Source organism: Perognathus longimembris, chromosome 12, assembly GCF_023159225.1.
Source record: "Perognathus longimembris pacificus isolate PPM17 chromosome 12, ASM2315922v1, whole genome shotgun sequence".
Classification (NCBI taxonomy): domain Eukaryota; kingdom Metazoa; phylum Chordata; class Mammalia; order Rodentia; family Heteromyidae; genus Perognathus; species Perognathus longimembris.
In genome coordinates, this window is record NC_063172.1 from 20281931 (window position 1) to 20295085 (window position 13155).

At 30.1% G+C, this 13155-nt stretch overlaps 1 protein-coding gene across 3 annotated transcripts in view; it reads left to right on the top strand.

The window, feature by feature from the left end:
• Csmd3 (CUB and Sushi multiple domains 3) overlaps positions 1 to 13155 on the top strand; it is an 860328-nt gene that overhangs the window by 281969 nt on the left and 565204 nt on the right. For all 3 annotated transcript variants that reach the window (XM_048358905.1, XM_048358906.1, XM_048358908.1), the window contains exon 6: positions 11268 to 11380. In XM_048358905.1, the coding sequence (XP_048214862.1) occupies positions 11268 to 11380 (113 nt within the window). The remainder of the gene's footprint in view (positions 1 to 11267; positions 11381 to 13155) is intronic.

Below are 13155 nucleotides of genomic sequence, written 5' to 3' on the forward strand. Positions count from 1 at the left end.
TGTAGGAAAAGCAAGCTCTTTAAGATTTATGGAAAATGACATTTTAAAATATTTACCTGCATATTTATTAAATATATGTAATTCATAGCTTTTGTTTATCGTGTTAAGAGTATGAAAGTATTTTCAACACCCAAGTATTCAAGCTGTATGAATAGGTTATTGCTATAAATATTTACAAGTTACCAGAAATAGATGTCCAAATTTATTACAATAGAAAAGCTGAAAATGAATTTAGAGCAAAATCTTGAAAATCCTTTCTCCCTAGTTTGTTATTGACATATCATCTTGTCACATTTGCTCTTTTCCTTGATGGTAAAAAGTGATGGCTTTTTCTTGAAGGTTAGGCCTTGACATTTAATGCAATTCAGAATGCATTTACTGAGCACCTGTTATGGACTTAAACTATAAGCAATGTGATGAATTTCTAATGAAGGCCTTGACCTTTGTGAAATTATAACACACATGAGTGACCAAAGTGGTACATAGGCTGTTTGTCACAAATATAGCAAGTTTCCATTAAAACTAGTGAATTAGACCTTTGAAGTCTTCAATTGGAGGTGGTCATTAACCATCTGTTGATAACCTACATATATACCTTTTAATGCATAACGATGAGTAACTATAAAAGATTCAGAGAACAAAAAATAGGAATTTACAGATGGCCAATCCAGAAAAAAATATTCCAGAAAATACTATTTATTTAAAATGAACAAATAATATATTCTTCATAGAAATATTTTATTATTTTCACTAATACGAGGGTTCAAACTAAAGCCTAACACTTATTTGGTTTTCTTGTTCAGATGATGTAATACAGATCCAGACATGTTGCCAGCCCAACTAGCTGGCTGCTTTGGAGATAGAGTCCATCAAATTTATCTATCTGTGCTTGTTTTGAATTCCTTAATAACTACAATTATAAGCATGAGCCTAGTTTAGGAAAAGCTTTATAGTGATTTTAAATGTCCATATAATTTGGCAAACACTCAAATTATTGTTTTTGGAGATATTAGTGACTAATGCTTTAGTTGCTTTAGTTGGATAATAGACATATAGGAGTCAACTATTTCTCTATTGTACACATGTACTTTTCTAACTAGAAGCAGCAGCTTGGAATAGCCTTACAAACTATAGGATAATTAGCAACATATGTTTAAATATAAGACAAACAGCAAGCAGCCAACTCCCACTGCCACAAGAATTACAACAAATTAGATTTAATTTATAGATGTAAACATAAACAGGGTCATATATATGCATATATATATAATCTTATCAACTGAAGTATGGTATATGCAAGCTAGAATTCCACTGGTGTCAAGAGCCTAAGGGAAGCAGGATAGACAGATGAAATGAGGATGGATGAGTGAATATGTAGTAATATTCAATGGACATATGTAAAAATGGAGCGAAGGAGATTGAGGACATGGGTGAGTTTGAGAATGATTGGGGAGAATGTGGGGAGGTGACATTGATCAAGATGCACGGTACCCATATATTGTCATGTTGTATCGAAGCTCTTTTGTACAACTGTTTAAAGATAAAAATACACATTAAAAAGAATTACCAAAATTTCAGTAAGTTGTGGGAAGATTATTATAGTATTTTTCACTTGTAGTGTTGAAGAGTTGCTAAACTGTTGAGATGAGATTAGAAGACAGCATTTTGGACATTATCCCAATTCACAACACCCACTTCCACATATCCCTTCTCCCTCCAAATGTTTCCTTACTTCTTGATCTGGAAGGCTTGTTTTTGTGCAGAAACTCACATTGCTTGAAAAATAAGAATATTTATAATCCTATCCCCAAATTACAGAAATAATCATGTCTCTATAGTTAAAAAACATTTTGATTTTTTATGTTTAGATTACTTGCTAAAATGTTTAATTTAAAATCATTTTATGTACTTTTATTTGCCCCTAAGACATCCCCATTTAGTAATCTGGGCACAACTCATGAGCCTAAAAATATTATTTCAGATCCTGAGAGTTTAAACAGAATTTTTAGATATGTACAACTGTACTTTTGAAATATTTTCTTAATTTTCAGTATCTGTAAAATTTGAAATGAGCATTCTAGCTTTGACCTGCGTTACTTTTTATATCACTGTAAGAATTGCATAATTATTTAATGCCATTTTCTTATTTAATAGGTGGCAGTTTTTGTGTTTCTGATACATTGCTACTGAACTCTGCTGGCAAGCTTATAAATCAGATCACCAACCATACATAATTTATTTCTGTAGGTAACTGAAAGTGAGGTGTGGAATACAAATATGGTTTCAACACTATTACTGTGTGTCTTACATTGAATAGGTTTAAAAGTTTACAGAAGAAAGCAAGGGTTCTGTTCATGTTTTTATAACTCCTTTTCCTGTAATCAACCACATACACATATAATACAGCATATATATATGTATATGCTGTAATACAGTGTATGTGATATTACAAGGTCTTTAAGGCCTTTGGTAGTAGTCAGATATATAGCTTCTAAATTGTGCATAATTTATTCTAATTTGCTTTAGATATTTTATTCTAAATCTATTTTAGTTTTTTATTTGCATTAAAATTAAGTTGCTTCATACATGAAGCAGCATTGAACCTCCTCTCCAGAAAATTGAATGAATGTACTTGTGAAAAAATAAATCGTCTCATGAGAATGTCATTTGAGACAAGAGAGATTTTTGTAAGATGAAATGTGGCACAAGGCAAAATATCTTATGACACATTCTGTAATGTGAAATCGTTTGGCTCACTCTGAATTAAATCAGATGGGTATGGATATATGGATATATACCCTGAAATTACCTTCATCAAAATTTATATGCATTATAAGAGAGAAAATGAAATTCAAAAATTAACTAATTACACGCAATAAATTCACTCTTCAAACTGTGCTAACATTTAAACTTGTTTGTTTATAAAATTTTGTAAAATTAAACATGTTAACCAGAAAACAAAAGAAAGAGCATTTTGGAGATCTTTGCATTCACTGAGCTCTTTTGTGTTTGTGTCTGTGTCTTGTGTTTGTTTCCTTTCTTAGAGATAGCCTTCCTTGTCAGTTGGTCTGACATTGTTAGATACATGAAAGCTCATTTTGGTACTGAGAAATGGATGTTTCGATGTTCATATTAGCAAAACTGGCTTACATATTAGAAGCTTCATCCGTGTCTTTTAAGTAAATGAAACCAGAGTGTAACTCCACAATTTATGCTCTTCAGCAAATTTCTTGTCTCTCTCTCTGTCTCTCTCTCCTCTCTCTCTCCCTCTCCCTCCCTCTCCGTTTCCCTTTCCCTCTCCCTCCCTCTCCTCTCCCTCTTCCTCTTCCTCTACCTCTCCAGTTCTCTTTTTCCCTCTTCATCTTTTCTTCTCAGGTTTTCTCTCTCTTGTGGAGAGTTAACCCAATTAGATGATTGCATATAATTTTGTTCAGATGTTAAATATTCACTGAAACAAAAATGTAATACAGGATTTTCTATAGAAATCATCAAGCTCATAGAGTTTAAAGATCATTGATTCATATGAGTTTAATTATGCTTTCATACAACTTTAGTTTGCTGATAGAAAACAAAAATTACAAAGTAGGCACAGGACAAAAAAATGAATATTCCACAATGTACTGTGGTTTTCACATTCCTGCTGGCATCTTGGATTTGATCATGCCTATACAGTGTTCCTGATGTGCAAAGTCATTATAAGAATAATTAAAATTAAATCAAAACACTATATAGTTTTAAGTAATACATTAATATGTACTCATGCTTGTTTTTTAATCCAAAGTATCTTTTGCAAAAATGTCTTCTGATTATGAAATAATGTTTTTCAAATCATTTACTACTCCTTGTCCAAAAATATAAATTTTGTGGCCACAATAAGTATTCATAAACAAGTCACTTGTGTGAAGTTACATGAAACTACTTTAGAGTATATAATCCTGAGTTTCCTATTATCTCAGTTTCTTTATTTTTCCAGAATGTCGGGCTTTTTATTTTCGGTGCAATGATTAAACATGAACATATCTAGAATAGTCACTGTGACAGTCAGCACAATATAAAATTCTTGCACTACTATGTTTTTAATGTTTAAAACTTAGGTAATTTTGTGAGGAAAAAGCAAAAATTTGTTACTTGCTTTTTAAACTTTTCCTAAAGTAAAAATTAAAAATAGAAAAAAACAGTATCTGATCATTCAGATATTTTTGACATGTTTTAACTAATATATTCTCATTATCTATGTGTTTGACACGTTACTTCCTGCCATCTCAAGATAAGTGGTAGGTAATAGCAAGAGAAAATGTTAATATCTCTGTTCTAAATTATATTTTCTTGCATTTAAACCTGGCTTCTCAACTCCTTAACATACAGAGGAAATTCAAATATGGCCCCCACATTCTCTAAGCTCTTTTCATATCTCTTATACTATCATGGCTGTAGAATACATCTGACACTATCAGATCAAATTTTGAGTATTCCTCCTTTACCTGTGTAGACTTTGTCTACTGTCTTCCTCATCTTACATAAGGGTTTTCAAAAGTTGAATTATTTTGACTCTCTCTTTCTCATGGAAATTTGTAGGCTCTGAGAAAAACTGAATCAGACAAAAAAGTGACTCAAATCAACTACGAATGAACTAAATTCATTTAATTGAGGATACTATTGAACCTTTCTTATTGGTTACACAGAACATAAAATTATAAATGCAAAAATTTATAGTATCTTAACTATAAATATAAGTACTCATATTTGTATTGGTAAGTGCATAAAGCATCCTTAACTCTTAACTTTGTTTTATTACAGTTTTTGTTTCACAGGCAATCCATAGAGCAATATACCATAAAATATTTCTACTATAAAATTAATTTTATGAACATTTCTAACTTAAAGAAGTCTTGAGAACACTATACCATAAAATCAGTTTTAAATATATATTCTATTTTTAAAAACACATTTAGAACACTCCCAAGGAATCAAATTGTAACTGAGGTGAAATATGATACAGAAGAAAACCCATTTCCAGTTCATCATATTAATAGTTATTAGTTTAAAAATGGGATACAGAGATAGAATGGCATGAAGAAAATGGAAATATCCACAAAGAAAAAGCAATTATATTCTGACTATAACCATTATAAATTGTGTCAGTTGGGAGATCTATTTTTAGGGGAAATTCAAAGGACAAATGCATATTGGAAAGGAGTGATTTTATATTGTATGCTCCTGAGAGTTGTTTTTCCTTCAAGGGCTTCCATCCAGGAGCTCTGTTCCTTTCACAGGAGTGAAGCAAAATGGATGCTTCAATTGAACACTTCTTAAAGCCACTAAAGGTGTGCACTTTCCTTAATACAATATGCTTTCTTCACTAAGATGATAACCAAAGACAGGAAAATTATGTAGGTTATACATTTTTACTTTTATCTTTGTTTATAATTTACATTTTTTGCTGATAATCTTGTTCAAGGTAACTGCTGATGTTTATGTTTTATAAAAGAGGTAGTAGTAGATTTATTTTACTCTTTGGCATGTCATAAATGATTGCGTGATTAGTAGAGAGAAGACATTTGACATTTGCTCATTGAGTGGATTCATAGCTTAGATAAAAATCTATCAGTATAAGTTTGATCTTTTAAAGATGATTTTGTTATATTTCTAAAGATGACTGGTTGTAGATATCTTTAATATGTTAAAAATTCTCCATGAATGCGCTTGTATAGTTGGGTATAAAATTAGATATTTCTAGATCCACAGAAATGGATATGCATATTCTGTTGCACATAGGTTTTATAGGTAGATGACAATTTTCTTCCTTTGATACTAGGTAGTGTTTAATCCTCAGGATACCCAGGTAAAAACATGCTTATATCTGTGCTGGCCTTTCTCTGTCGTTACCATTTCTTTCCATTCCTGTTTAATCTCTTTGTTCTACATTATTTTCTGAAGATTTTCCCCCTCTCCAGCATCCTTTTGGGTTTTGCCACAAGTGAAACTAACTGGTAAGGGCTATAATAGTGTCTGGCATCAACTCATAAAATGAACATTTAATTTACAGACAGTTTTTTTCAATGTGGAAATCATTTTTCTTAAGCATTATGGGTAACATTGAAATCTCTTACTCTTGATGCCATATTATTCCATTTTATTTACTACCAGATGATTCTATATACTCAATCCTTTCATTAAATTTTCTTTAAAAATCCTCTCTAAATTGTTTCCACATTTTCCTTGAAATTTAGTGTGAAGTTACTTTAAGCTTTTGTTTTCTTTTGTTTTGAATTTTGCGCTAATGCATCATTTGCTACTCACATTATTACCTATACAAAAGGAACTTGAGATCTTTGAGTTTTGAGGATTTGTAGACAGTCATTTATGATTAACATTAAAGTTAAGGTCACAAAACCCAAAAGAAGATAATTGTTGTCAAATCCCCATTTGAATCCAAATATATTTATTTCTCTAAATAAAATAGTAATTATATTATCAAATCTCTGAAATAGTAAAAGTATTGAAACTTGGAGTAACTTATAACAGACAATTAAAATAGGATAAGAGATAAAAATGTCATTAAAACCAATGTTGTATATCTATATGTGTTTGACTATTTTTGGCATTCTTATTTATTGGTATGTAATGATATATAATAAGTGATTTAATATATGCATGTAATGGTTTTTATACATGGTCATACTATACTTTGACCATATTATCCACCTATTTCCTCATTTTCCTAAATTCTACTATCCAATTTCTTTCTTTACTATGTCATAGTTTTATCAGTAGAGATATATGCACTCTGATTAAACCTTGTCTTATGTATTTTTATGCTATTGTGAATGAGAGGTGTTTTTTTTCAATAAAACTCATTTTTGATGTACACATTAACTTTTTATAATAATATGTTTAAGAGTCTTCTCCAGAAGTCTTTAGGATCTATACAACATATGATTATATAACCTGGAAACACTTTCAGTATTTTTGCAGTGTAATTTTTGATAAAATTCCATTGTACCGCTTCTGCTTTGGTGAGATATGTGAACTTTGTATTCCTGGTTTCTGCATTTTGTTTTTGTTAATGGATGGTGGATCTTTTTATAAGCCTTCTTTAAAACCATTGTAATGGTTCTAGTTTTTGCTTCTGTAATAGCCCTTATTATGCTCATCAGTGTTTATCAGTTTGTATATACTAAACCATCTTTACATCCATGGAATGAAGCCAATTTGATGAGTTAAAGGATCCTTTTTACAATAAAAAACTGAATTTTCTTTGCAAGTGTTTTGTTAAGGATTTTGAAGTCCTTGATCCATTATCCATATATCTCTGCTTTAAAAGTAACTGGGATTACAGGGTTGAGTCAATGGACGTAGCCACTTTTCTTCATCAAAAGGTGATTGTACATCTTAATATGACAAAATGTATTCCTCCTTAGACATGTAGCATATGTATTAATAGTATTACAGAAAGGCTTATCTAGGGTGAGTTGTATTATACGATATTTACTTTGATTGCACAGCATAGAGATTGAAGAATACTTGGTGTGTAAATTTAATAAATTCAGAGGTATATCCAAAAAAAAGACTTCTATGAGAATATATTGTAACAAAAGAGCAATTGAGAAAATTATTGAGCAGTAGAAGTGCCCCTAGCCCCAAAGTATTTTAATAAACAACATTCGGAGTATACTATGAGCAATTTAAAAATCACTCCATTTAATTAGCGTCACCCATTATCCATGACTAGAAATGCACATTTGAATTGGTAAATCCAATGTGACTCCTGCTCTGAACTTGTTATCATTCAGAGAGCCAATAATAAAATATGGTGATACAGTGAGACTATTTATAGGCCCAGATTAAATAAATATGGTTTATATCAGAGAACAGAATGATAACTTTCAACTAGTAGACTTTAAGAGAATTTGGGACAGAAACAAGTTTAAATGAGACTTCACTGGAAAATAGAACATAAAAGTGGTGTCAAAACAAAATTAATGGCGTATATTGTAAGGAATACCAATAAATGCATAGTTTCTATTCTCTTGATACACATATCCAAACTACACATAATATGGTTAATTCTTACAAAATTTAAGAGAAAAATGTCAAATGGTCAGAAGCATTGAAAATACACTGTTATACAAAGTGATAAATGACATGATAATACATGTAAATATGATCTGTTGTCAAATGCATTTCATTTAACCTTGGGAAATTAAGTCTGCCTTCTGAAAATGATTAAGAATATAGAAACAAAGATCAAAAAAATTATATGTATTTTATTCAAGAAAATAATGCATATGTTCAAATACTACTTTCATAACATTATAATGATCTCAAAGTACAAGAACAATGATTTTGGAAATTCAGATGTGCCAAAAAGAAGCTGGAATGAGTTAATTAAGTAAAATAGATTAAAATTAAAATATAATGTAGCAATAGACAATAGTTTTATAACCTTTAATTACTCCGTTTCTGAATTAGTCTATAATTAATTTCTGCTAAATACATGTAGTCACTAGTTTATAAGTAAACATAGACAAATAGTAAAATAATTTTGTGTGTTTATATATGTATACATATATATACATACATACCCAGATACCTACACACCTAGATACATACATATTTGCGACACATCCCCTGCAGATAATAGAAAATTTAGTCACTTTATTTCCCTCCCCAATTAAACTATCAGTGTTTGTTCCATTCCTTGTAGCTCCTGCTTAAGCAAGTCTAAAAGTTTCTCTGTTCTAAGCTCTTATATTTGAAGATAAACTTCAATTTCAAACTCTAGTTGAATAGCAGTTATTATTTGCCCCTGCCTAACTACTGAAATTATCTTGGGTATCTTTTAAAAAGTTGCAAGTTTATCCTTTTAATTCCATTTTTCACTTTCTTTACTCTCACATTTCTTACTGTTCTTATAAATTACTTTTCAATTATAAGATTTTACAATGATCTATATAAAATTTGTTATTCATTTTCAGATATCCATGGTGTATTGTTACATGGAATTTAATAACATATGCCTCTCATAAAATAAGTTAACTTTCCTGACCAGATATTTAAGCTCATTAAATCATAAAACACACTACAGCAAAATTATAAATCAAAATCTGGCATCAACCTCGCTACTGTATTGAAAATACAGCTATATCTATTTTTCCCCCTGAATTTCTACTTGAATAAAACAAATCAACAAATCAGAGTAAACATAACATGGGTATCTCCTAAAATTAATGAAGGTAAAATTGAACATTAGAATCTTAAAATTATTGAAGCAGCATATTGTATATCTTCATTTACTATATAAAATATTTATTTACTAGACATGACAAAAATCTTCAAAATTTACTACATGAAAAAAGATCTTCACTTTCTAGGCATGAAAAAATCATCCAGCTTGTATAACAGTCACTTCTAATCAATGAGAAAACAGAGCAGTTAAAGATAAAGACAGATAATTCAAACAAAAGCAAACAAATCTTAAAATGAGAATCTTTAAGAGGTAGACTACCGATGGTTAACATTGGACTTCAACACTCAGCATACCACCAAACTCAGTGATACACACAGGATATTTTGTTATTTAGTGGGCAAACAGTCATTCACTGAATATGACACAATATGTCAAAATTGAGAACCTGTGCATTCTCACAGGTAAGCAATGTGCTTATTTTTTGATGAAAGGTCCTTGCATTACACTGCGCACACTTCATCAAATGATTTCAGGTACTCCAACAGATTTTTCATTCCTCTCCTGTTGGTCCCTGTGCAGGAAAGACATTCACATACGCTGAGAATTCCAATTACCACATAAACAAATACAACTCAGTCAACTAATTTGCTTCTGAGAAAGAAAAATGTGAACTTAGAGCAAAAAGTAAATATATATCATATAGTAGATACAAGGAAAACTTAATCTAAAATTTCCACTGTACAATAGTCTTGCTTGTTATAATTCTTTATTGTGGATTTGTATTGCACATCCAGCATTCAAATACATATGAAATGTATGAGGAAGATATTAGTTCTTTGACAGAAATAAGTTAAACGACTTCACTACAATCTTTAAAAGTGTGTGAAGAAAGAATTCTTTTACAATTAGTGTCATGGCAAATATCTACAATGTTGCTTATTTTTGCTTTAAGTACTGTTTTTTTTTAAGATTAAAGTGTCAGAATTAAATATGTTGAGACAATACATATCCAAAATGAATCTACTTTATTCTTATCCATTGGAGGAGGCTGCTAATCATTCTAGAAATATGCATTATATTGCCAGATTATGAAAAGTCTCTAGGAAAATAACTCTAAAATAGGTCATGCAAATTATTTAAGAATGTACTGAACCATAAATGGTATGTTTGATAATGTAGGAAGAGCTGCATCTTTTCATGTTGACATAGTCAACAATTGAAAGTATAACTATTTTTTTCTAAGTATATATTTAGAAGAAGGAGTTCTTCATTCATATGATTGTCTACTACCACGAGCTTGAATTTCTTTCCTACTTGCTTAGGTCAAAATTTAACAGAATTGCTTTGGCTTTTCTCCCCTAAGTATGATGCAAGTTTTCTTGGAACCATTTTATCTATCTTTCATGACTGTAAAATGGCTTCCATGTTTTAAACACAATTCATGTAATAGAATAACTAAGTAAATAAATATTACTTTTAAAAGAAATACAGTTATCACCTAAAGGAGTATATATTATAAAGTAAATTATAAAATGTATGGTATTATGAAATTGACTTAAAGATAATGATTTTTATGTGGAAACTTGCCATACAATGTGGAACATTGAACGTGGTTGAGCAGCAGGAAGTTTGAGAAAAGAACAATTTAACCTCACTCTGGAAATAGGGGTGTCAATTTCTTTGAGTAATTTCTCCTTTGCACCTGTAATTGCATCAATATGTACCAAGGAGCAAGTACAATGAGCAAGCAATGGCTTCAGATCAATAGGAAGTGTGTTTATTATTTCCCATGTGATTAAATCTATCAATGTAATAAATAACTTTATTTGAATCAAAACCAAAATGGGATTGCTAGTTTTAATAGTGTATACAATTATATTGGAATACAACACTAGAAATTGCGCCAGTCTTTACACTAATTTTATAATGTACAGACTATTTCACTTCTTAACAAGTCAATAACATTCAATCATGAATATGGTGTGTAGATAGAAACAATTTCTGTTCCCAATTCAATGAAAATGTTCATTGCTGAAAAGCTTTTTAAATTTTTATGTTGTTGTCTTTCATAATTCAGGTTATCTGGAATGAATATACCACCTCCAATTATCAGCAACAAAAACTGGCTCAGACTACATTTTGTAACAGACAGCAATCACCGCTACCGTGGATTTAGCGCTCCATATCAAGGTATAATTAATTAATACCTCTGCTTCTCTTGTGTAAAGTGATATAGGTATGCACAATCGCATTTCTGAAAGAAGAAAAAATAAATCCTTAGCATTTATAAGTGATAATTCGAATAGACAAAAATGATTATTTTCTTCCTGACAACATAATATTATCCCAACTAAATTACATTATTAATGTTTGCTGATAGTTATATCCTAATGTGAAAACAAAGAATATGGAGATCTTTTAAAGGTAGCATGCAAATAATATAACATAATGCAATCATGAAGATTTAGCACTTGGACATGCTACTAAGCTATGAAAAAATCTATAGGTATAAACAGGCCCTTTATTGTTTAAGATTCACTCCCATATGCTGTATGTCTGTTGTTTCTATTTTAATTAAGTTGCCTAGAATTATTACCTACCAATTTTTATTAAAACTTCCTTTGGAATAACTATTCTGGAGATAGCATATTCAATAATATCTGGAGATAGCATGTTCAATAATACTTGGTGTACTTTATTCTTAGACTACTTAAACTAATAATAGATCTCACTCTCACTAGTTTATCAGCAAATGCTCAGGGAATGGTGTATATTGCCACAGTTACATTCTTCCATTTATCTTGTTCCATTTTGTTCAGTTTTTTTTAAACAAAATTTTCTGCTTTAGTAGTCTTCAATCTGAAAAAATTTGCAAATTTAATATGGTAGCCATATACACTTTAAAATAGCATTTGAGCTCATCATTTTCTCAACTGCAAATTTTCAGCAATTCATTTCTATTTACTAATAATCTCTTAACAGATGTTTGATCACTATTACTTCTCCCAATAATAACCAAGAAAAGAATTTGATTCATAATTTGACTTTTATTATGGTAGATTGGATGTCAATATAGTAAAATCCCAAGAAAAATAACTTAGTGATTTCAGGTAAAATCCATTCTAGAAAATATTCAATAATATCTATTTCCAAAGTAGACAACTAGAATGGAAAATACGTGCAAATATTCTTTCAAGGCCATACACAATTACTAACATTTCTGCAAAGAGACAGTATTGTCATTCGCAAATGCAGTATTTTAAAAATAAATATTTATAGAAAAAATCCATGGAGTTTACTAAATATAAAGTTAGAGAATTTGAATCACATGTAGTTAAACTAGTGGCATTTTTAAATTTGCAAAAGTGTTCTATTCAATTTCCAATTTCTTTTTATTTTGTATGTTTGTTTTTATTTTTTGATGTGGGCATTTACTTTGTAGTCCATGTTGGCCTTGAACAGAATGTAGAACAGAATGGCTTCAAACTTCTGTCTTCCTTTTACAAGTGCTGAGTTTACAGTAAACATTTACTGTGACACTTATTGAAACCTAAAGTATCTCTCCTTCCCATTATAATACATGAACAATCATGCCCTCTTATTTCTAAATTGGAGAATGATTGTCATATAACACTTATTTACCTAACATAGACGTTACTTCTAGAAGATCAATACTGTAAAATATATTACATTAATTCTTAAGATTTCTTGAATATGAAATATCACCAGTATGTTTTATTTTATCAAACTTGCATATCATTGACTTCTTAATGGGATTATTATAGATACAGTTGTAAGAATTCATATAATTTTCTTCTGCAACTCAGGAACTCTAGCATGTAATAAAATCCAAACACCTAGCAAATTAGTTTATTTAACTCTAGATAAATAGCTCTGTTTTTATCACATCTTAACTTTTGTTTTTATTCCATAACATTGTCACACACTATGTATGTAAATATTTT